The 25899-nt window shown below is 36.0% G+C and overlaps 1 protein-coding gene across 1 annotated transcript in view; it reads right to left on the bottom strand.

The window, feature by feature from the left end:
• Positions 1 to 25899, bottom strand: part of MALRD1 (MAM and LDL receptor class A domain containing 1) — a 253534-nt gene that overhangs the window by 78176 nt on the left and 149459 nt on the right. The window contains exons 29-32 of the mRNA XM_065666535.1: positions 23073 to 23253; positions 10042 to 10170; positions 6070 to 6231; positions 3963 to 4120 (exon numbers count right to left, since the gene is read on the bottom strand). Coding sequence (XP_065522607.1) covers positions 3963 to 4120; positions 6070 to 6231; positions 10042 to 10170; positions 23073 to 23253 — 630 coding nt within the window. The remainder of the gene's footprint in view (positions 1 to 3962; positions 4121 to 6069; positions 6232 to 10041; positions 10171 to 23072; positions 23254 to 25899) is intronic.

Below are 25899 nucleotides of genomic sequence, written 5' to 3'. Positions count from 1 at the left end.
GAGCATTCTGGAAGGTACTATGTTCCACACGAACTAACTAATAATCAAGAAGCCGATGCAGCTCTGAAGGGTGCATAATAAGAGGTGTATACTCCCATCATTTCCAATGTATAGTCTTTAATCACCAGCCAAAGAAGCAAGAAAGTTTTGTGAAATACAATCTGTATTTTCACTTCACTAGGCACCAGGGACTTGTGTCAGCTGAGGAAACTTCCCAATGACTCCAGTGAATAATGATGCTATATTTTCTGCTCTGCATCCTTAATAGCATGCCTTTGAACTCTTCACATTCCTTGGCAGACATCATTGCACATCTTCCTTGGACTGAAGCTACACCAAAGACAGACTGAAATTGTTTCTCTAAAGCCCACAAATCAGATTAGCAAAATTGTTTCACAATTCACTGTCAAAATAGAGAAGCACTTTTAAAAGTTATCCACCTATTTCTCTTTAAAAAAAGTTTGAACAATAAAATATTTAGCATTTTTTAGTAAAATTGACCTCTTATACTAAAATTTACTATACCGCAGTAGTGTTAATACCAACAAATACCAAGGCAGAAAACTGATATATTAGAATTATACTGTCACATTGGGAACTAATTATGGTTTCTCAGTTGTATGACAGACTCCTGAAGTAAATGGACAGAGACAGAATGCTGAAGCTTAATGAAAGCTGAATGTTTTCTGTCTTTCTGACAGATGACTAATAGTATCCACATTGGAATGTAACAAATGTGGAAATCATCTCCATTTCTCTCATTTTCTTTAAATGCAACTAAATGAGTCAAAACAATGTAAAGAGACTTTTTTTTTTTTAAATTGCATTTGAAGTATAATGCAGTAAAATTTGTTATGAGTTCAGAGCATATTCACTGATACATTAGATCGCTCGTATATAGTGCTGAATAACTTGCTTCTCTAAGCCTGTTACCCTGTACTCCTAAGGAAAGCTAGTGGTTTTGTACTTAGTCATTACAAAGTAACTTCTTTCTCCTGTGGGCTAATAGTTGACTGATGTCCTGAAGTGTCAGTATTCAGATCTTTTTTAAATAGCATCCATTCTATGTTAATTCAAGAGCTGTTATAAGCATTGTGTCCTTTAAAAAATTATATTAATAGACGGCTTTTAGTTTCCCAAATTGCAGAGTTTGTGAGAACAGAACTGTGCAATTGAAACATGTATTGTGAATGCAGAAAAGATGCACTTTTAATTCTTTAATCTTTATTCTCAGTGACTAGTTCCTTTTCTGGGTAAAAATAGCCTTATTCCTATAAAGCCATGTTTTCAGCTGTAACAGTTATTTTTCTCCTTCTTAGTAGCTGGTTCTGTGCTGTGGTTTTGACTTTAGTCTGAGAATAATGCTGATAACACACAGATATTTTAGTTGTTGCTAAGTAGTACTTACTCTGATCAAGGACTTTTCAGTCTCATGCTCTGCCAGTGAATTGGGGCACAGGGAAGCTAGGAGAAAGCAGAGACAGGACACCCGACCCAAACTAGACAACAGGGTACTCCATACCACAGCATGTCATGCCCAGTATATAAAATAGGGGGAGTTATTCAGAAGACCCAGATCACTGCTTGGGTCAGGCTGGGTATCAGTCTGTGGGTGGTGAGCAACTGTACATTGAATCGCTTGTATTTATTGGTTTGGGGTATTTCATTCTTCCTTTTTTAGTTTCCTATTCTCTCCCCCTGTTATTTCCCTTATCCTTATTATTACTGGTGGTAGTAGTAGTAATTTTGTATTATACTTTCATTACTGGACTGTTCTTATCTTAACCCATGGGAGTTAACGTTCTTTCTATCCTTCTTCCCATCCTGCTGGTAGCAGGGGTGGGGAGAAAGTAGAGGGAGTGAGCGAGCAGCTGCGTGGTTCTGAATTACCAGCTGGGTTTAAACCACGACACATAATTTCACATTATTTTGTGCAGTTCTACCACATCCTATATTGATGCATCCTTCACTATTATCTTTCTTTTTTAGAGATTCCCTGTATTTTCTTTTAATCACACATCTCAGTATGTTTGATATCTGCAGGCCTTTTCATTTAAATTCTAGCTTGACCAGATCGCTCTATTTCAGATAACAGCTATAACAGCTTTTGTACTGATGTTATATTCTAACATATTATTCAGACTTCCTATTACAGTTTGACTTTTTTTCACCTCCATTGCAACCAGAACAAAATCTTCACTGAGCTGTTGCTGGGCTGTTGTTTTTGTTGGTTGTTGCTGTGGTTTAAACTCTTGTCAGCCAGGCAGGCTCGCTCGCTCGCTCGCTCCCTTCTTCCCCACGCCCCACTCCCGGAGGGATGAGGAGGAGAACTGAAAGAATGTAACTCCCACAGGTTGAGATAAGAACAGTCCAGTAACTAAGGTATAATACAAATCACTACTGCTACCACCAAAAATAATAATGATAAGGAAATAACAAGGGAAGAGAATACGATACTACCTGCCGACCAATAATACCCAGCCCGACCGAGCAGTGAACCGATACCTAGTCCAACCCAGCAGTGCACTAGCCCTTCCGGATAACTCTCAGTTACATCTTGGCCATGACGTGCTGTGGTATGGAATACCTCTTTGGTCAGTTTGGGTCACGTGTCCTGTCTCTGCGTCCTCCCAGCTTCCCCTGCTCCCTGGCAGAGCATGAGGCTCAGAAAGTCCTTCGTCAGACTAAACATTTGAGCAGTAACAAAAAACATTGGTGTTGTCAGTGCTGTTCCCAGGCTGAAAGTCAAAAACATAGCGCTGCACCAGCTTCTGAGAAGGAGCAAAAATGACTACTACTGCTGAACCCAGGACAGTTGTCTCTTTTGGGTTTTGTTGTTCACATTTGGGGGTGCTTTTTTTTTTTTTTCCCCTCACTTAAATGGTTACAGTTAATCTATGTATTTGATTTAATAACAGCAATAGTTGATGCTGGAATAGATTATTAGTTTCATAGAAAAAACAAAACATCCACTGGGTCTGTGACAAGCTGATAATTCCTTGCTGAGTACTTCAGTCTGTTATGAACACTGTTACATTCATAACATAAAGAATATATGTTGCAAAGCTAACAGTGAACTTTATTTATATGTGGGAAGAAGACAATTCTTTATGGATCTCTTAATGAAATGTAAGTTAATGAGAGTTTATTAAACTTGTCTGTTTGAAATGCAAAAAGTAAAAAAACCAGACTGTCTGCCTACCAACACACAGGCCACACACATCTATTGATGCACTAATGCTGTAGTCTGTGATGCTTGAAAAACTTCAGAAACACTTCAGAAAATCTTGTCTGAAATTTTGCATGCTGCAATTTCCAGAATACTTGAATTTAAACACATAGATAATCATAGATAATTTCACAGTATTTAAATTACCAACAGATCCAAAAAGCAATTGCTGATTTTTTTTACTTCGATTTAATCTGGAGCTGCTCTCAACCTTTAGCTTCTGCATTGTTTTCTTAATCTTTATATGGTAAATTTGTGTATGCAAAAGGATAAATAACGTAAACTGGAAAGAATGGACCCAAAAATGTGCCGGAGTATTTTAAAAGCTATATTTACATAATAAGATTACAAGACTGTAAATTTCTTAAAAAATTCATATTAAATAATTTAACTATCACTGTGAAGAATACATTTTGAACATTTTTATGCTAAAGAGTGAATTGTGCAAAGAACTGTGCTGATGTTTGGTAGGTTTACGTATAGAAATCAAATATGCAATATTAATTCTTACATATGTTGCAAAAAGACTTCAAGTGGAATTAAAACTAAAACAGAATTGTCACTTGATCTTGTCAGCAAAAAAAACCTGTGTATAGGTATAACTGCACTGAAGCTGTGATGAAGCACTGCTAACATAGGCTCTGAGATTTTGCTCATTCTAGACACAGAAATGCTAATACTAGTAAAGCAAATATTACTATGTCACGATGCCGCAGAAGTGCTTTCTTCTTACCTTCAAGACTCCTGTTTGCCTAGAAGGAAACATCCAGAACCAGAACCGAATCCTACAGACCCCAAGGCTAGCTGGAAAGGGTTTGGTGGTAATTATCCTTGCTATGTTTCCTTCTTTCTGGGCAGATGAGTTTATGTACAAAAATTGCTGTCCTCTACCTTAATAAAAAGACAAAAAAAAACCCTTTTTTTTTTCAATACTGCTTTAGACTTCAGAGCATAAGCATTTTTACAGAGACGTGCACTGGTATCTTTCTCCACCTACATGCCTACCCTACCTTGGTTGTACAGAGATCCTCCATGTTAATATTTTGCATATTTCTGTTTTTTTTACATATAATATTAATATAACCTTCCTCAGAGCTCACTCTACCTCTTTATCCTTGAGTAAATACTTAATTTGTTTTGAATAATAAATTTGGAACATGGCAAACACAAACACAGATTCTAAGGGTCAGTTTGAAGGCTGACATTTCAAGAGTCAGGAGAACCTTTGTTGATGGCTTTTACCCAGTAAAGTTCCCTGTCATGCAGCATGGCAGTAGCGAACACATCAAAAACATGAAGCTTATTAGTGAGCCAAGGTATCCAAATTTCCTACCATTCAGCTGCTGCTGAAGAACCATGAGGTAGCATGAAAAATAATGCATCATTCAAATCCAAGCAGAAAAAGATGCCCCTTTTTATGCCTCAGAAGGAGCTTATCACCTAAAATGAACATACACAGCCAAAAATGGTTGAACAGGCAAAACATGCCGTTGACATGTTGGGGTGTTGTTTTTTAGTTTCTGCTGCCACTGTTGAAGGTCACACTTAGTTTTCTCAGAAGAAAAAGCTTCAGGATTTTTAATCTAAGGAATGTATCTTAATTTTTCTTTTAAAAGGCACAAGACACAAAAACCACTGTCAGAATCAGAATGGCAGTCCCGACAGCCCCATATGAGCTCTTCTAAGCCACTCTGTAAACAGCTGATTAACAAGTCATATATCTGAAAAGACTGATTCCCTGCCACTAGGACAAATTTTTGCTTTGTTTTATTAAGCAATATTAGTGAATGTTTAGTAAAGAAGATGGTTATTTCCATGGAAAGCAATTTTGAATCAAGATATTGATGGACTTGTGTAAATTGTGCATCTGCACTACACCATTTTTTTCTTACAGCAATAAATTCTCAAATCCTTAAAAATAAACTTGGTGCCTTCATATCCACTCTATACACCCACCCCTCACATATGAGCTTATGTATTCTGCAGCTGAACCTAAGAGTGTAATTTCACATGCTTTGCAATTTAAAGTTTCTCAAATCTTATTCTGAATTAAAGTAAAATAATTCAAGAACCCGGATTTGTGAAGGATAAAGTGTATGATTTATATATCTGTGTGGGATGTAACTTTTAAGAAGGTATGGTTGTAAAGAGAGGGCAATTGTGATGGTCTTGTATTAAAATTTTCATATGTCCAGTTGTTTAAAAGTTTTCAAAGAGATCCTTCATTAATAATATCATTGCAGACTTGGGGACAGTTACTGCATTTGTGCAGGCATGTTGTATTGTAGTTTAGAAAGAGGTCTGTTGTGTCACAGATAGGATGATTAATTAGTATCTTCACTTTATATTTAGCAGCTCATTGTCTAGAAAATTACTAAACAAATGCATCAAGATGAAGTGGAGTATAAGGAATTATATAATCAGGACCACTCTGAAAGAACAATTTATAAAATTACAGTGCTGTGGAAGCAATAACTAAAGAGGTTGGTAATAGGCCAGGCTGCTTGGGTTTGTGTTTAGACAGAACTAGAAGTTACCAGATAGTATTAATGACAAGATTCAATATGCTAAAACATTTAATTTTTTTTTTTTTTTTGGCACGGGTTTTATATGATACTTATGCTATATGGTAATTTCACTAAAAAGTTGAACATTTTAAATGCTTGTTGGAACTGATCTGTGTACTGTGCTAATTGCTGACTATGATCTGTCTGCATATACAGTAAACTCAGCTGATCACACTACAATTTGCTGTTGTTTTGGCACTAATCGATGAGATATTTTTTTAATACAGTGAATATTTAATTTTTCCAAAAGTTATGTAGGACACATGACAATACCTGGTGTGTGGTCAATATCAGGACCCGTCTGTACCATAATAGCTCTGTTGCTAATATCCCAGTCAAAGTCATCCCTAGGGTCCTGTGTTAATCCACATGCAGTGGTCCATTCTTGATCTTGTGTTTCAAAGTTACAGCTTCCAGGAATACTCATGTAATAACCTGAAAATATAGCAAGAAGTAAATTATCACCCCAGCTCTTATATGTAAAAGGCTATAATGAACATATCATACATGGTAATTAAAAAGATTATTTTTGGCTAATGCTATGATTCCCTGTGATCCATGTACAGACATAAATGATATGTGGTAGTTAGTAAGGAAAGAAAAAAGGCTTCACCATTCACTTCCTAAGCAGGTATAAACAGCCTTAAAATTTCATTAGAGACATATGGCCTGATGACTTCAGCAACGTTACTTATTATTCAAGGTGAATGGACAGAATGATTCCCAGCCAGTTAGCTAGCGGAAGTGAACTGCAGTTCCACTATGAAATTTTTCATGAACTCATCCTTGTGTTACGCATGAAGATAGTTCTATGGTGAGAGAGGGAAGTTTTAGTGATTAGTACACTGATTTGAGGAGATCTTTCTTGAACTTCACATTGACTCTGATGTTTCAGGTGACTTTGGAAAAGAAATTAATCAATAAAATTATACAAGGCTGTAGTAGAGACAACTCAAATAACATCACAGTCTCTCCTGTGGCTTCTAAAGGGGTTTTCCTTAAAGCAGAAGCAGCTACACAATTACTGAGTGAGAATGAGGACTACCCCTCTGAGAGAACTCTGGAACAGTTTTTTGTCTTTGAAAAGGCTTCAAACTATTAAAAATCACAGCCCTGAGAAACCTATTGAAGTGAACCCTGTTATGAGTAGGTTTTGGACCAGATAATCTTCAGAGGTGCCTTCCCACCTCAACCATTCTGTGCTTTTGTCGGTGCTATTACAGCATGTCCTTCAAGAATCACGAAAGGAATGCACAAATGCACTGAGCATCCACATTGATACTGCATTGCAAGCACGATGTGAGCCTAAGAAATACTAACTCCAACACCAAACATCCTCATATGCAGGAAGGGAAAGAAGTCAATTCATTAACTGAAACAACTGCAGTTTTCTTATACAGTTCTAATGAGATCAAAGTTCAAATGCATTTATACTATTCATAATAGATTACCTGACTTCAGGAATCCTACCCTAATATCTTACCAGTGCATTCAGAGGGCAATTATTAATAAATATTCATGGACAGTATTTACAGGGTTGATGGAGTCACCCAGCATACCTGCATGTGATAGATACTTTTTATTTTAGGAGTAAACAGCTTGCTTAGAAACCACCAAAAGAGGATTGCTTTATTTATCTGAAAAATTGCTTTTATTTCAGTAATTCAAGCACTCCTTTAGTTGGTCCATCAAACTCAAGTTTGCTATTAATCCGATCTGAGTGTATAATTGCCTGCATTTCATGCAAATTGAAACTGCTTTTATGTGTGAAACCTTAGTACTTCCAGCAGGTTATTGAAAGAGAATGAGAATTTTGCAAGATTGCCTGACTGCACTGAATGAAGCATAGAGTAAGTAATTTCCATGAGTATATTTAAAAAAAAGTCCACCAGCCTACATGAATACAATGCATTTCACCAAGATTCTGTTGTAAATCCTGCACAGAGGAATTGCTGCTGGGTAGATTATGGTCCATTTACTTCTTTGGAGTTACACTGGTATAAAACTATAGTAGAATGTGAAATAAGCTCAGACCTTGAGCTCAGAGAAAAGAAGATAATTGCGGTGAAATGTGGCTGCAACCATTTGTGGGGGCTTTGGCTTTCTCTGTGCTTGTCCTGCTCTCTTTTCTGATTAAGCAGCTCCTGTTGCCTTTCATTAGAAAAATGAGGTTTCCGTATCTAGAAGGCATTATGTGTCCATTAATGTTGTTTATTCCCATCTTTAAGATATATGCTCAGAGAGAAGTTGTGTTTATCCAAATGTAAGGCCTCATTTAATAGAACTAAGATATAGCAGATAGGGAAATGTTATACCTGAGGCTTATCTGGGCATTCTGTAATGCTAGATTACAGTATCTCTCCTCTACTGTTAATGTAATATTTTGTCAGTTCTGCAGCAAGAGCAAGACTTGAAAGATTGATGGAAACATTTTGATATAACTACAGTCTTTCCATCTATAATAAAAGGATATTTCACTATATCTTTTTAAAGTCAATAACAGTATCTATTTTTTTTTCTTCCTTTGGAAAAGCTTTTTTGCAGTATAGCAAAGACTGTGTTGATCTACTGTGATTGAAGATCATTTAAATCCAGAAATATTCCCATGTTTTGACTTAACAGAGTTGATGCTATCACAGCCCTTCCAGACAACACAGGATACTTCTTCCCCCTCCTCAATGAAACTACTATATCCTATAACAGCATTTAAAGAATAAATCAAGTGCCTCAATAATTTTCTGAATATCTTTACAGAACAGTTTACATTAGACAGCAATTCAGACTTTGCCTCTGTTAGCTCTGCAAAATATTACAAGGGTGAGTTTCCGGGGTATTTTGCTGCACCTACTTTGCCTACCTCCTGAAAAAAATATGATTATTATATATAGGAAATCCAGATTATGTGTTTAAAATCTACCTTTCCTTGTTATCTACTTGGAAAAAAGCTAGTCTTTTAAAGTTGTCATTCAATGTAGATTGATTTCCATTAATATGACTCCCAATATTAACTGAAACACAAAGAACTGCAGTAAGTAGAAACCAGAAACAGAGACACCAGCTTCAGCATACATATTTGAGAACTGTTATGAATTTACCATTATGAAAACAATAAAGAGGGAGAAACTTAAAATTAAATCCGTATAGTGACATCTTCACATGTATTCCAGGTTGGAAGTCTGCTGTCTGACTAAAACAATACCATTTACATTACCTAATAAAGAGTAATTATTTTGTAACCCTTCCCAGTTAAAGCATTTAACAACCACACACAAAAGAAAATGCTTTAATTTTCAAGGGATCACCAAGTATTGCTTGATTTCAGTGAAGTATGTGGACTTCAACACAATTAAAGTGATGCATGTGATGCATTTACTTTATCTACCAAGGTTACTTTTGTTCATATCTGCATTACGGAAGAATCTGGCCTGCCAGCTCAAAGATTAAGAATTAGACTCGTCTGGTTTGGAATATGACTGTAAATAAACAAAGACATGGAGCAGGAACAAAAGGCACAATGTTTTACTGCTTTTGAGTTTCAAGTCTGAACTGGAAAGCCTGTTAACTTGATCCAGATTTGCAAAATTGAGCTGTGCCCTTAAATCTCAAACAGCATTAGCAAAGAATACTTACAGAAAAATTTTGTAACAGTATTCACTAGGGCTGCAAGAACATAAATAGAGCAGGTATTTTTCTAGCTGTTCTGTAGCAGAATAATAACAAGAAAATATTTTTAAGACTCTGCGATAGCAGCAAGAACAAAGTACAATGAACATTGAGTAGCGACACAACTCAGACCACAGAGACAGGATTAATCTAGGAGGAAAGATAAGCCTGTATTTAAATAATCACTTCTTGTATCAGAATCATGTCTAAAAGTTATTGTGCATTAATTTGCTTACTTAGATATTTCATTCAATATTGACACCTTAACATGCTTTCACCTTAATCAATGAGTTTACATTTGTTCTCAGTGTTAATTTGCACTGTAACCCAATGATTTTATTCCTTAAATATGCTTTTAATCCTTAAAATGGTTGGGGTTTTTTTTAGACTTAATCTTTGGACACTTAAATCATTTTTGCAGCTCTGAGGATCTGAAAATGCCAGACCTTCCATGTTGGGAGAGCAGGCAAGCTGCTTGCAATTCTCTTCTGAGAAGCTGTGTGAATTCACCTAAGCTATGCTACAGAATTTAACATTATAATTTTAACTGGTGATTACATTAATACACAAAGAGATACTTACTACAGTCAGCTTCATCTGATAGGTCTTCACAGTCTGGTTTGTAGTCACAGATGAACTGAGACTCTATGCAATCTTTATTCCCACACAAAAAATCAGTGAGGGCAGGGCATTCCCTGGGATTCTCTCCAGCTGAAACCAACAGGACATTTAAATCAATACTGTAATTAAATCAAATGATGCTTTTTTTTATTTGTTTAGCCATTATACACTGTGACTTCAGTGATTTACTGCTTCCAAAAGATGTTGTTTGCTCTCACTCTTTCAGTGGTGCATTATACGTGTTTAGACTACTGTATTGGCCTTGCCCTAAGCTTCCAGGGTAGGATATTTTGCCTGGAAGAAAATTCAGTTCAGCACCAATATGACTGTTTCCCCAGTGTATTTGTTGTGCATGTTCCATGAAAAAGGGTTCTGTGAGCTGCTGAAAATTAGACAGACTAAAGGCTTTATTCTGCTCATAATTACAATGCATCATCTGGAAAATAAGAATATTTTGAACTGACAAAAAACACTTTTATACAACATTTGTGTAGTGCATAAAATTAAAGCCTTTATAAGACATTTAACTTTTTCGGAAGAGTTTAGAGAAACTTTGGCTCTGGATGTGTGAACTGGCCAGAAATTCCACTTAGGGTATTTAATATGAGGATCTGTTTTACAACAACAAATCTGTACACCTCTGAAAGTGAGTGAAAATCATATCATAAAATTAAAGTAACTTGGTAACTTACACACAAAGCACTAGGACTAAAGCTAAAGAGTACTGAGATTCAGCCATTTCTCTCAGACTATAAAGAAACATACAAAAATTATTTCTTAATTCAGTATGCTAGGTGCATAATTTCAATTAGCATTAATTGAAACAGTTCTGATAATCCCAAATGTACCATTTGAGATGCATTCCTGTTAACCTAAGATTGTTTTTCAGTCTAGAGCTCCAAGTTGTGCACTAAGACATTTAGAAGAATGTATTTTTACTCTATTCATTGTAATATTTCTCATTTTTTCCTTCAAATGTGACTAAAATGTGACACATCATAAAACAAAATCTGGGCAGAACACCTTGATATTTACCTTTACGCAGGCCCATATTTTCAGAAGGGGAAATTATTGTTGCAGGGCATTAATCTTCTCAAATAAAAATACTGAATTTTACAGACTGAGGAACTATATTCGCAAGCAAAAAAGAAAAGGCATCCTAAATTTCTGTTTTAATTTAAGCATGTACAAAAGCTAATATTAGATAACACAACAACAGATCATTAAAGTGTAATTGAAATATTTAGAATATAGTTTAAGAAAAACAACCAAAAAATCAGTGTTAATGTTGATTATGGAATCATAAAATCATAGAATATTTAGGGCTGGAAATTACCTTAAGATCATCTAGTTCCAACCCCTCTGCCACGGGCAGGGACACCTCACACTAAACAATGGCACCTAAGGCTCTATCCAACCTGGCCTTGAAAACTCGCAGGGATGGAACATTCACAACTTCCCTGGGTAACCCATTCCAGTGCCTCACCTCCTTCACAGTAAAGAACTTCTTCCTTATACCCAATCTAAACTTCCTCTGTTTAAGATCGAACCCATTACCCCTTGTCCTATCACTACAGTCCCTAATGAAGAATCCCTCTCCAGCACCCCTATAAGCCCCCTTCAGATACTGGAAGGCTGCTATGAGGTCTCCACGCAGCCTTCTCTTCTCCAGGCAGAACAGCCCCAACTTTCTCAGCCTGTTTTCATACAGGAGGAGCTCCAGTCCCCTGATCATCCTCGGGGCCCTCCTCTGGCCTTGTTCCAATGGTTCCATGTCCTTTTTATGTTGAAGACACCAGAACTGCACACACTACTCCAAGTGAGGTCTCATGAGAGCAGAGTAGAGGGGCAGGATCACCTCCTTCTACCTGCTGGTCATGCTCCTTTTGATGCAGCCCAGGATACGGTTGGCTTTCTGGGCTCTGAGCGCACACTGAAGCTGGCTCATGTTCATTTTCTCATCAACCAACACCCCCAAGTCCTTCTCCACAGGGCTGCTCTGAATCTCTTCTCTGTACAACCTGTAGCTGTGCCTGGGATTGCTCTGACCCAGGTGTAGGACCTTGCACTTGTCGTGGTTAAACTTCATAAGGTTGGTATCAGCCCACTTCACAAGCATGTCAAGGTCCCTCTGGATGGCATCCCTTCCCTCCAGCATATCAACCGAACCACACAGCTTGGTGCCATCGGCAAACTTGCTGAGGGCGCACTCAATCCCACTGTCCATGTCACCGGCGAAGACGTTTAACAAGACCAGTCCCAACACCGATCCCTGAGGGACACCACTCGTTACTGGTCTCCAACTGGACATTGAGCCATTGACCACAACTCTTTGTGTGCAGCCGTCCAGCCAGTTCTTTATCCACTGAGTGGTCCATGCATCAAATCGATGTCTCTCCAATTTAGAGAGAAGGATGTTGTGTGGGACAGTGTTCAACGCTTTGCACAAGTCCAGGTAGATGACATCAACTGCTCTACCCCTGTCCATCAGTTCCATAGACCCATCATAGAAGGCCACCACATTGGTCAGGCAGGATTTCCCCTTATTGAAACCACGCTGGCTGTCACCAAGCACCTTGCTGTTTTTCATGTGCCTTAGCATGCCTTCCAGGAGAATCTGCTCGAAGATTTTGCCAGGCACAGAAATGAGATTGACTGGTCTGTAATTCCCCGGGTCATCCATTTTCCCCTCCTTGAAAATGGGGGTTATATTTCCCTTTTCCCAGTCGTCGGGATCTTCACCTGACTGCCATGATTTCTCAAATATGTTGAACAGTGGCTTAGCAACCTCATTTGCCAGCTCCTTCAGGACCCGTGGATGGATTTCATCAGGTCCCATGGACTTGTGTATGCTCAGGTTCTTAAGATGGTCTCGAAAGATAGCCTCTCCTACAGTGGGCCCAAAGTCTTCATTATGTGGAGGACCTGACTTAAATTTTCACTTTTGAAACACATACGTCCCTGAGCACTGGCATAAATACAATCTGGTTTCAAATTGATATCTGTCTTGTTATTTTGGGTTTTAATTTTACACTGTACATTTAATCTGACTAGGTTTTAGGGAATGCACAGAAAACAGCATTGCCACGAATGCTATAGCTGCTTTTTATGGGTAATCTATGCAGCAAAGAGCTCTTAGCAGGAGTGGACTCTTGAGAAAATAATGACTAAATTATTTCTGATGGTTAAGGCAGTTTTCACACCTCCCCCAAATGATGTTACAAAACTTGTTTGAAAATACTACCAAAAACTTATTAATAAGGCTTATCCTAAATTCTGGAAAACCATTGATTAAAGAATAGTTGAGGTTGGCAGGGACCTCTCCATATCATCTAGTCCAACCCCTTGCTCAAGCAGTCTCTACTACAGCAGGTTGAGCAGGACCGTGTTCAACTGAGTTTTTTATATATCTACAGACGGGGACTCAAAAACCTGTACGTAAAAATGGTTCTTGTGTTTGACCACCCTGACAGGAAAAAAAGATAAACCCAATCAACAACAACAAAAAGGTTTCCTTGTGTCCAGATTAAATTTCCTGTTTTGTTGACTGGTTTGTGTTTTTTCTTTTAAACTTTTGCCCATTGCCTTCTGTCTTATCAGTGAGCACTTCTGCGAAAAGTCTGACTCCCGCATCTCCATTCCCCACCATGCACTGGAAATGATGCACTGGGAAATTAAGTGACTTCTGTAAGCCACTCTGTGGCTTAAATAATGACAGAAATTATTTAATGTGCAAAGCTATTAAGGTAAAATAATTCTCACATCTCATTTCACTGCATACGAAAGAGGTACATTATTACTATGCAATGGAATGACATTTGAAAATTCATGGCTTTGTGACAGATTGCATTCCTCATATTTATCTCCTTTCACCTTTAATCAAGAAAATGTTATGTTAGTCTATCGTATTTAGCACTTAATATTAATTCGTTGTTCTTTTTTTTTTTTTAAATACGCTACTTTAAAGTACCTCAAGCATACCAGAGACCAGCATTTAAGAGTATTCATTTCTTAGCTTACCCTAAAATAAAACATATTATCTGTACACAGTTGTAATGAAAACTTGTATCACAACATATGTGAATGCCATAAAGTTTAATCAAAGAGTCACATACTTGCAAATGTTATCCTTTTGGTGTAAAACCTTCTTTATATGTCATTTTTAGGGATACCAGGTTATATTTATGATAATGATGCCTATTTTGCCACAGCCTTTGACAGAGATAAAAATTAACTCCTTCTCAGAATTAAAGTACCGGTAACAGCATAGCATAATCAGACTAAATAATCTAAACTCCTATTCAGCGCTGTGGTATAAAAATTAACTTTCCAGAGAACACACGCATTTTGACCAAAACTTCTATGCTAGCTGAAAACTAAATCAAAACAAGAAATGTAGTGGGTTTTAACCATAAAATAATACAACTTCAATATCAACAACCCCAATAACCAAGCAGAGGTTCACAGAAAAGTTGTAACTTGGAATTTTCGTTCTTACCAGTCTTTAATATAAAAATTCTATTTAATCAGAAAAAAATTAATTAAAGAACATATTGGAAAATATGTTCTCAATTCTGAGGACTGAGCTGCAATTTAACAACAACAAAAAAAATTTAGAAACCTTTTCGAATAGAAGAAAAAGAGAAGCTATTAAAAATATTATCTTGCCCATTTCTAAGTTTATCATCAAAACTGCCAGGTTGCCAAAATCTGAGTCTGAGTCTATTAGGACTGAATTTGGAGAAGGATGTTTCCAAGAACAATATTTAAACCTCTCTTTAGGGGGTTGCAGTATAAAGCAAAACAATACCTCCTAGGGACATTTCAGATGAAATGAGAAATTTACATTATGTGTTATTTCATTGCATATGTTGGTTGTGTGGGACTGCATGCAAACATATACAGCTTTTTGAATGATCGTATTCCTCAGTTGTACTTTGAACACCAGAAAGTAGAAGATAACGTGTTTGGTGATGGTTGATGGTTAATGGTTATACATAACATGTAATATTATTAGTGTTTAAATTAATTAAATTAGAATTTAAATATTTTTGAGAAGTACTAAGCTTATTTCTGCATTTGCTATTAAAAAACATATATTGAAGTGAGTTAATATATCCAAAAGCAAAGAAAAACTTGTAATTTAAGAAAACTGTTTACCAGAAAGAAACTTGAACTTAATGAAAAAGCCATAGATGCTCTTATTTAGGTTCACACAATGAATGTTCTCTTATTTAAAATATTTATCATGAAAGAACTGAGTGCTCACACAGACAAGAAGAGATGCTTTCACTGTATTGCATTACAACACTTTAGACTTGCACAGATTGTCAGAGGTTATGTTTGGCTAGAGCTATGTACCTGTGAAAGGCATAGGGTGAATACTAAGTTATTATAGTTGCTGAAGGCTGCAGTGAAGAAGAGGTTGAGCTGTTTTGAAAAGCAACATGTAACTCAAGGTCAAGTACACTGACCTGCTGTTTATCAAGAGTGTCATGGTCTCTGCTCTCTAAGAGGAATCAAAAGCACACCACCATGTCAACAGTATGAAATGAAACATGTACATTCAAAGTAACTTAAATTTTTCCCCCTATTTGTCTTTTTAAAAGTTAATGTCCTTCTGAGTAGGAATAGTTTCAAATAAATGACAGTTGAAAATTCACCTAATTCTATTATTTGTTGTTTAAATTATATAGTAGAGTGAGAGTATTTATGTCACTTCCCTCACTTCTTCCTCAATACTTAAGATAGAGGAATAATCAAAGATAAAAAAATGTAAAATGCTTTGCTGAAAATCTCATTTAGAGAAAGGAATTTTACTTTCCAAGTTTCACCATTTGTTTAAATTAAAATATATGAAATACAAGCTCTTAGAAGGTTTCATTAGAACTGGAACTCAACTGTACTGAGTACTCTGAAGTTCAGAAATTATGAAACACAGTTCACATCAAGCTCTTCATTTGCTTACCCCAATTGTTCAGTACCCTTTTCTACATGACTTTTTATAGAGCATTAAAACTCTATTAGCAAACTCATCAATAATGTTTCTGTTTACGGATGACCTTGGCAACCTTTTTCAAGGAAATCTAGATAAAAAGTTTCTACTCATGCAAGCTAGATATAATTTCAAATAAGGTTCTTTTGTAATTCAAAAACCATAGGGAATTCTCCTCACAGAATGCATCATTTAAAAAAGCCAGATTTATTTCAAAGATAGGCATTAGCTCTGACATAAACAGCAGATCTACCAAATTATATTGACTCTCAGGAAAAGATTTCACCTGTAGAAACAAAAGACTGTCAATGGGCTTCCCTCAACATGATCAGAGCAAGTCGCCTTATAGTGCCTAAGGACACCAAATAAAATGTAAGAATAAATAATCCCTCCATAGTTCAGGAAATATACAACTGTCTCTGGCTCAAGCAATACAAAAGATGGGAAAAAAATCTCTGCAGCTGCTAGTGCTGATATCATGGAGTATCTAAACCCATGCAAGACAAAGATGGAACTTTTAATACTTAAGACTGAAAGACCAGACAGAGTGTTAAGTGTATCAGCAGGATATGGAGCTCATGCTCGCAGTATCCTCATGCAGGGAGCTGCCAGACTTTGCTTAATACTAAGGAAGACACTAAATAGTACTGAAGACTGAGCAATGACTGAGGGTCTGATGTTCCCAGCTTTGACTCTTTGGAACCTGCAAGTGGTAAAACAGAGAAGAGGAGGTAAGGTAAAAAGTTTAAAAAAATAAAGCTAAAAAGGTGAACACAAGGTGTAAAATCAAACAATGCTTTTGAAGAAAATTCTGTTTCCCAGTAATTATGAAAATGTTCAACAAAGAAAAAAAAAAAAAACCAAGCTCCAAAAGATCTCCTCAAGCAATTTGACATGTGGTCTCTATTGCTTAGTCCTTTTTCCCCTTCCGGTCTCCCCTGCATCCCAATTCTAGTGTGGACCTACTTTATATCTCAGAAAGTTCTGCTGAATAGATTACTTTTAGAGCTTTTCATCCACTGGATATGAAGAGAAAGTATGTGTGAAATGAATGTCAAAATGATGAGATTTTACAATTATACTGAAAAGCTGCTTTTGCAACTATGTGCTAACAAACCAAAGTATCTCTGAAGTCAGCAACTTTTCTTCAAAAGTTTCACATGCTATAAATAGAAACTTAAAAAGCCACTGAGTTCTAGTGAAAAGTGAAGTAAAAAGCTAAAACTTGTTTCTCATATTAAAAATCTGTGGCAAATGACCTCAAGCATTTTCCTAATAACAATCTGAGAGTTGCAAGTCAAAGGAAATATGGTGAAAGGTTAAGCTCTCATGCATTTTTTACATAATATCAAACAGAAACAGCAATCCTGGAGTATTACAGGTATGTAAACGACTTGTACAGTGCAATAAGAAGTAGAGAATACTGTCATATACAAGCTGGTGTTATATTTCTGTTCTTTCTGTTCTTTTAATCTTTTCAAAGAAGACTGTCAAATGCAATATTATTTGTTCTCTGAAGCTTCTTCAGTAAAAATTAACTTATATTTTTTCATATGTTTCTAGAAAGTCTTAATATGCAATGTTGTTTAAAAAATCATCTTAGGCATAACACAACTTGTCCAGGAATTCAACTGTTCCCCCAGTGTAACTCTGGAAGCACTGGTAAGCTAGGCTGAGGGAGCCTGTATTTCCTCTGTATCTCTTCTGAGCACCCTGTCCTCCCCACTGAGTCCTTTGCGTAAGGGTATTTGGGATGTCCTGTGAAAGGCAGCTGTGGCTGGGTCACATTTCCGGAAGGGAAATTTATTTCTTGCCTAGAACTAAATTGCCATCTGTACTCTCCGCTGAGTGTAATGAGATTTGAGCTTAGTATGATTTTCATTCAAAAAGGATAAAGTGTACTAATGTTAATGTATGATACAGTAACTCAAATTAAGTTAAAGCTACCAAAAATTACTAGACTTCTCAAAATGAGCATTCTTCCTCTAATATGAAGCAGATTAAATAAACATCAGCAATTTGTGAATTAACAGTTCACCATGAAATCAAAGAATAATTTCCTTCAAAAGGCAAAATCCAAATATAAGACTAATAAATAAGATTTTTATCATTAATTTCAGCACATTTACTGAGAAGTTTTAGCCAGGTGTTGCAATTCCAGATTTATTATTGCCAAGCAATTTATTATTGTCAAGTTATTGCAAGAATAACTTGACAGTGACCTATTTTTAAAAACAGTTGAAATCATCATAAAACATTAAAATATTTTGAAGTGAGGAAAAAAAAAAAGAAAGAAAAAAGAATAAAAAAATCACAAGTAACTGGACATACATTATGGCTGAATATGAATGTATATCTTAAGCTGACTAAATCAGGTTGGGCTGTTTTCTCTTTTCCGTCTCTTCATTGCTTGGTTTGTACTGGATGTTTCTGTTATGAGAGTTTGAACTTTTCTCAAGTGTCTGAGTGGAAAGAATTAATTCTCTACTGAATGTAAAGCTTTGCATGAGACATAGCTGAGGATTCAAAGAAAACACTGGCTTATTTTAAAAATAAGAAAGTTTGCCTACACACCCAAACACTAAGATGTTTTAGTTGTTTTCTCTTTGATCTGTAAAGCTAGGATGGAATTCTAATGAGAAAGGGTTTTTCTGCTGAGACTTTCAAAGCTTCTTGTTTATGGGAGCATGGAAGCAAAGTTGTTCAAAGGATTGCTGTACTTTCACCTATAATCTCTGTCATGAACAGTAAGTGAGGAGGAATACAAATATATAAGGAGAAAGTGAAAGAAAAAGTTTATCACAAGGCAAAGCAAACTTTATTTCATTTTAAAGAAAATTTATGTTCAGTTCAGTTTGCTAAATCACTTTCCTATTAATAGTACTATATTTTGATTTGGCTTTCTTTTAAAAATGAAATAGAATTTGAATATCATGGGAAGTATAATTGAATATGCATTCTGTTTACCTTAAAATGAGAAGAAAAGCTTGTAAAATTTGATCCTAAACAGGGAACCCACAAAGATCACTGGAGCTGTAATGGTTCTTCTTCCTGGACTTTTATTGCACTGAACTGCCAGACCATGGAAAACTATATAAACCAACTAAATAATCAGCTATTCTAGATATGTCCGTCTAATCTGAATTTAGAGTTATGATTTGCTTAATTCACCTTTCACTGTTCATTTTTTCAGGTGGTGCCTTAATCAGTATGTATGATACGGCTCAGTAAGGTATCTGCCACACTTATACTCTGTGTTTTGTATCTGGAGAACAAGATTCGTTTTCTTTAAAATTACAGATGTAAAAAATTCAGACTACTGTTAACAGTACATCTGAAGCGTTGCACTCGATTCACTGCTATATGACAGGTGGAAAGGCACATCAATAAAGCTTGAAGTGCCCTTTAAGGTTACCAGACCACAGCTTATCTCCGACAGGACTTTCAGAAGATGTTATTATGAGGACAAATGTCAGATAAGTCTCAAAAATAAAATTATCATTGGTGATTATACTGTACAATACCCAGGCTTTTTGCTAAAGCAAAATTGCAGGCATTTTTTCTAGCCTGCAAATAACCTAATGTGTGGTCAAAGTAAATTATTAAAAAGCACACAAGATTATCACTCTAGATTCCATTCAGATCATGTAGGATACTCTGTCACTAAAGTTGTATGAAGAATTACTGTATGAGAAGTTGAAAAAATCAAGTGTAATTAATCAATAAATGAATACTAAGAAAATCTTTCCCTGTGATGTGACTTCACTACTTTTAATTTTTTTTTAATTAAGCAAGTAAAATAAAAATATATCAGACTTGGAATTTAAATTATTTTTGCTATGAAAACATAGCTTTTCAGAGCCATCTTTTTTATACCTTATTTTTTTTCTCTCTCTGACAATATTTCCAAGACCTTTTATATTTCCACTAAATCCACAGTTGCTTCTCGACCTTCACTTCCATAGAAATTAGTGAAACCTGAGGGAAATGAGACTTGAAGAATACGGCCTCAGAAGCTCAGATCGTAGTTAATAAAGTTATCTAGAGTATTCTACTGATATAGAAGCTTTTAAGTAATTATTTTTTAAAGAAAATAGTGGAAAGATTCTGTCACTTGAAAATCCTCACATAACATGAGCTATACAAATCACAGATATGTAAGTGAAAGGCAAAGTCATCTGCATAGCTAATCCGCCTCCATGCAGATTGCCTTATCATATGCAGAGCTTTTTTCTATAACACATTGTATGAGAGCAATCTAAAGGAAAACACATGTACAATAATAATGTAAGTCTTTGAGTGTGTTAAACTCTGTAATAACCACTGAACATTGCCATACTGCATAAAAGCAATTCCAGCATCCAGATGTCAAAAGCTTCACACAAGCTACCTCTTTCTTCTCTCTTCCCATTCTCTATTTAAGTGCATTATTTCTGCAAAAAGGCAATTGTTTCATGTGTGGGCTGTAAACCATGACCAGGAATACCATTTAGCAGCTTTCAAAAGGACAGTCTGTAAGGAGGAGAATATCCCAAAATACCTGAAAGCTCCAGAATTTCCCTAACATGTATTTCCACCACTATGTGCCATCTGCTGGGAAGAAGCTAAACATTTTTAATACCCCCCCCCCCCCATGCAGTTTAAGGCTTTCTCATTTCTTTTCTGTTTATTTCAAACTTGTTATTCAAGTTTTAATTATTTTGAATTAACTTCTAGGTTTTTTCTGTGCATGGTTTATTCCTCTACTTATGTAATTACCATGGCCAGAATATCCATGATATTATATGAGATCTTGTAATCTAACATTGTAAGTCCCAGTGGAAAATAAAGATGGAGCCTTCAGTTCCCCTAGATGACCCTGTCTAACTCAGCAATTCTACAGCTACACAGTACAAGAATAAGTGTTGTAAATCAAGTCATTTTGTGGAAAAGAAACCCCCGACCCCTTCTGGATTGTATGTTACTCTTCTCCTTGGATTTGGCCACAGTAAGATTGTGTTTGCTGTCTTTTAGCTTTGTTACAATAGACACAATAAAACTGTGAACCCTGTGCTACAGAAAAACAATTTAGACTTGACATATTTTCTCTATCCTAAAAGGCTCAGGCTTGGATCAGATAGGAAATGTTAGTTTTGAGATTCTGGCAAAATGTATTTTGTTTGTTTGTTCTACAAAGGTAAAGAATCAATAACAACAAGAATGAAAAAGGTCAGACCAGGATCCTTCATGTCATCATGCCAAGAAGAAGGTCAGCATACCAAAAGTCTTGAGAAAATTAAGCAAGCAGATCTCAGCTTGTGAAGTAGAAGGCAAATAAATCATATACAGAGCTTATGTGAAAGGTGCTAAAGACAATAGAATGATTCCCTCTTGACTTTGGTTTGAGCTTAAATTGTAGATACAGGAAAATCAATCTGTGGGGGTGAAGGTGGAGGGTTTGTTCATTTTGTTTTTTTAATATGCACTTGCACACATGCACATACACAGTTACAAAGCAAACATATGACGGGTCTCCAGTCCTTCTGAAAAGCAAAGACATCAGCATAAACACGAATGAAAACCCCTCTGTGCCTAACATACACTACAAGAGAAGCTGTCAGTGACCGTTTCCTGATTGTATAAAGACTGTACCTTAGTACAGCACGAGAATGTCCACCATGCACGAGACAGCTCTATAAAGGATTAACCTCTCGGGGTTCCAACTTTTCTAATTGAATCTAAAGAAATGTATTTTTATTGTATATTGAGCTTTAATTTCTGAATAGCTTCAAGAATCTGACTGAAGTGTCTAAATAGTCTCAAAATGGGACAGAATCCCAGAAGTGTGGTTTAACTACACCCCACTGTATGTATGAATACATCTGAGAAAAGCTTAGCAACAAATTGCAAGAAAGATCAACATCCCTTTGTTATTTGAGATTACAGGGGAATGTTGACCTCCAATTTCCTACCAGAGCATCCCTGTAGAATGGAGAATAATCACATGCATAGGAATATGGACAATGAAACACTGGAAAAAGCAGAGGGAATCACTAATGTCTGTGGGCCTAAAAGAGCTTTTAAGAGTACATCTGCCTTAGAGTTTTATTGAAGTGCACTTCTGAAGTAGGTCTCAAGTTGTATCCAGTTTACATTGTTCAATTTACATCACAGAGCAATTTCTGAATGCAAACCCTGTATTTTTCAGATGAAACTAGATGAAAAAATGCTCTCCAGAAGTGTATTTTCCATGATCCAAATCATAATGGGCATTGAGACCATGGCAGGAGATTAAAACTTCCTCATTGATATGTGGCACCAGTAATGATCGCCTCACTTAAAAAATCCACTTATGTTGTGTCACTGTGCCACACTTTTGCCGACCAGGGATAAAAAGCCCATCTTTTCTTGATGGAATTCACAATCCACACAGTTTTGGTTGTTGTTTTTTTTGGTTTTTTTTTTAATTAAAGGTAAACTCTTCCTATTTTAGCCTATGGTTCACAAAAAATGAATTAAGTAGGATGAGTGCCCTGTGAAGAAATCAAAGGTTTTCTTTCTGACCTTAACACTTTAACTGAACTGAAATAAAACAGTGACAGTGATTCATTTGTAGTCTCAACTTATTTTTATGGCAAAAGCCTTTGCCATAGAACAGGGAGACCACAGGCTTTACTTGATGAAATCTGACATAATTTTAATAAAATTATTCTATACAACATCAGGGACTCAGTAATTTAGCAGTGAATTAAAGAATAGTTCTTACTCAACACCAAAGAAAGGTAACAAAACCTTAAGCATTTCTTACATTTGCCTGCAATAATCTAGAGTGAGAATGCTACTCTAAGTCTTCTGTATGAGTAGAAAAGGTAACTGAAGAATAAAAACAATGCATTCATAACTGATTTTTTGAACAGCATCACAATGAAAACCATAAGACCATGATGTGTTTAAAACCAGGCGAGAACATCCTACATCTCCTTTAACATTCATGTAGAAACTTCCCTCTTGAACTTACTTGTGGTGCAGTTGGTGAACTCTATATCATCTATTGCTGCTCCTCCTCCTAGGTCTCTGGTACGAATGCCTTCAAAGATAACTTCAAAATTCCTCCGTTTCCCCAAGTGCAACTCGACTTTGCTCCACTCATCACCGTGATTTCCTGATTCACTCCATATTTTCACAATCCCATCATCTGTCTGAAGTTTGAATAAAATATATATAATGAGACACATAAACATGGATTGTCAAATACCAGGTTTTGAAAAAGAAGAAAAACCTCCAAAAAACCCAACAACAAAAACCCAACACCCAAACAAAAAAAGAAAACAAACAAACCCCCCCAAAATCCAAAACAAGCAGAAAGACAGGAAGACACCCCTTCAGTGTTGCCAAGAAATAATAAATGTATGCTTTGGTAGAATAAATGGAAAAATAGTGAAAAGAGATGATTACTGTACAAATCACTTAACATCAGTAGCAAATGGAGTTTTGTACTGAAATTACTATGTGTATAGTTGAACTCCAAAACAGTTCACTTTTGTAGATTTGCATTTAACTTTATATAATAATGGGCTCGGCTCTTTGTGTTTATAATATGTTACTGGATGCAAGGTTAGTCAACCACTTTAAATTAGGGTATCAGATAGGTAGAATCTTTAAAAAATTTTGGCAATGTAAATACAATGGAGGAAAAACAAACAAATATAAAATCATGATATTTTTTTATAGTTTATTTGAAGGAAAATTAGAGTATTCTAACATTCAAGTATTTTAAAGTTTTTCTTTAAATGTCCAGTCATATTGCCTAACAGGCAAGTCAGCAGTAAACAATATGCTTAATTTTTTAACAGTAGTATTAGAATGCAGGTGCACCAGATTCAATTGCTGTGAATTATGATACATAGATATGATGGCAGCAAAAGTAAATATTTGCAAAATTTTTGCATATGGCCCAATGTATTTTGCTTTATGACTATGTGGCTAATCATCTAATTTGCAAATGAGAAAAGTTTTGCCAGTCTTATCAAAACTCATTAGCACTCCAGCTAGGGTTACCGAAACCATTGTGATGCATCAAACAACTAAAAGGAATGCATAACAAAGATTCGAAGTAAGTAGAACATGAACAAGCAAAACCTAAGAAAAATAGAGACAACAATAAAAATAAGCAGGGAGGCAAATTAATTACATGTCTTTATATATGGTGAACCTGTTACATCAGATTTATGTTAATAAGATTCTCATGCATATTTATGATGAGAAAACGAATCTTTGTTCTTACATATCATATTATGAATAGGTAAGTGCAGACAAGTCTGGCTAAAAATATTTTTTTCTGAATCATGGAACTCATAGAATCATTATCTTTTAGGAGTTTCTCAGACCTACCAAAATATAGAGATACTGGAGTGTGGCTTGACAATGATGTTCTGGAAAATCGTCATTAACTGTAAAGGCGTCAGTTTAAAACAAGGACAACTTTAAACTGCTAAACAGGAAAGAAAACACAGAGAATGGTCCCCGCAACTACCTGTAAAGTCATAGATATTTAGCTGAACAACCCTGTTGCTGCACACTACTAAGTGCTGGACAAGTGGTGGTAGCAGCCCTTTATTAGTCACAATGACTGACCACACAAGCACGTACAGTGACAAGTTTAAGTGTTGTTTCTTCAGTTATGTATCACTGGTTTAAAGCAAATGACACAGTCCATTGAAGAGAAAGTAACAGCACCTCTTTTGCACCACTAATTCTACAGTTGATGACAACCGGTTCTGATTTTCTCAATGTATTTCTCCCAGTGATTCTTATGACTCTGTGTGCCATCATGTCAGAAATCCATTTATTTAATAGAATCATAGAATCTCATAACATCTCAAATGAAAAGGGACCCGTAAGTATCATCAAGTTCAACTCCCTGCTCCTGCTCCTAAAACTAAAACCATATGACCAAGAGCATTGTCCACACGCTCCTTGAAGTCTGACAGGCCTGGTGACTTGATCACTTCCCTGGAGAGCCTGTTCCAGTAAGCAGCCCTCCCCTTTCAGGCCTATAATCAATGCAATTAAGGGAGACTGGGCTCAGAACAAGTGTGAGGCCCTTTCTAAAACTTCCACTTATGTTTCAACCTGGAGACACAGCCTGGAAGGCTCTTAACACTGAGCTCAAAAAGAGTAGATACAATAATTGAAGCTGATTTTAAGCTTGTCAAATCTATCTTAACTTCACTCACAATATTCCCTTCAAATATGTAGTCAATAATTTAACTTAATTATTTCAGTAAATCAACAATACCTAGCACATTCATTCATTTTTAATAACCTCCAAAAGATTATTACATATTATTGGGTAACTTATTAAGTCTACAATGATCTTCCATCTGTGCAGGACATAAACAAACAGGACGGTTATGATGAGTTACATTTAGCTTTAAAGTCTCCAATATGGAATACAAAAACAAAAGTTAGAAGAGAAACACTTTTTAACATTTAATCCACTTATTCTGTCTGGAACCTTTTCTGTTTGCCCCTGAGAACTCTTTGAAATTGAAAATTTCCTAAACATTATTTGTAATCACTGATTAATTTTACAAAAGTAGCTCAGTACTGCATGTTAGTGGTGAATTTAGACTTAAATGGAGCGAAAAGTAATATTACTGAATGATAAGGGAATTACTGTCATGCATTTAAGCAAGAGAGAAAAATTCAAAACTTATATCTATCCCAACATTAAGCCCCAAATCTAGAAAAAATTACACGCATTTAGGTTTGGATGTATGGAAGTCGGTGGAGCTTCTTAAAGTATACAGAGATAAATATTTAGGCAAAATCTAGAAACATTA

The sequence above is a fragment of the Lathamus discolor genome, chromosome 2, assembly GCF_037157495.1.
Source record: "Lathamus discolor isolate bLatDis1 chromosome 2, bLatDis1.hap1, whole genome shotgun sequence".
Lineage (NCBI taxonomy): Eukaryota > Metazoa > Chordata > Aves > Psittaciformes > Psittacidae > Lathamus > Lathamus discolor.
Note: the sequence above shows the minus strand (reverse complement) of the source record. Positions and strands in the feature narration are given on the sequence as shown.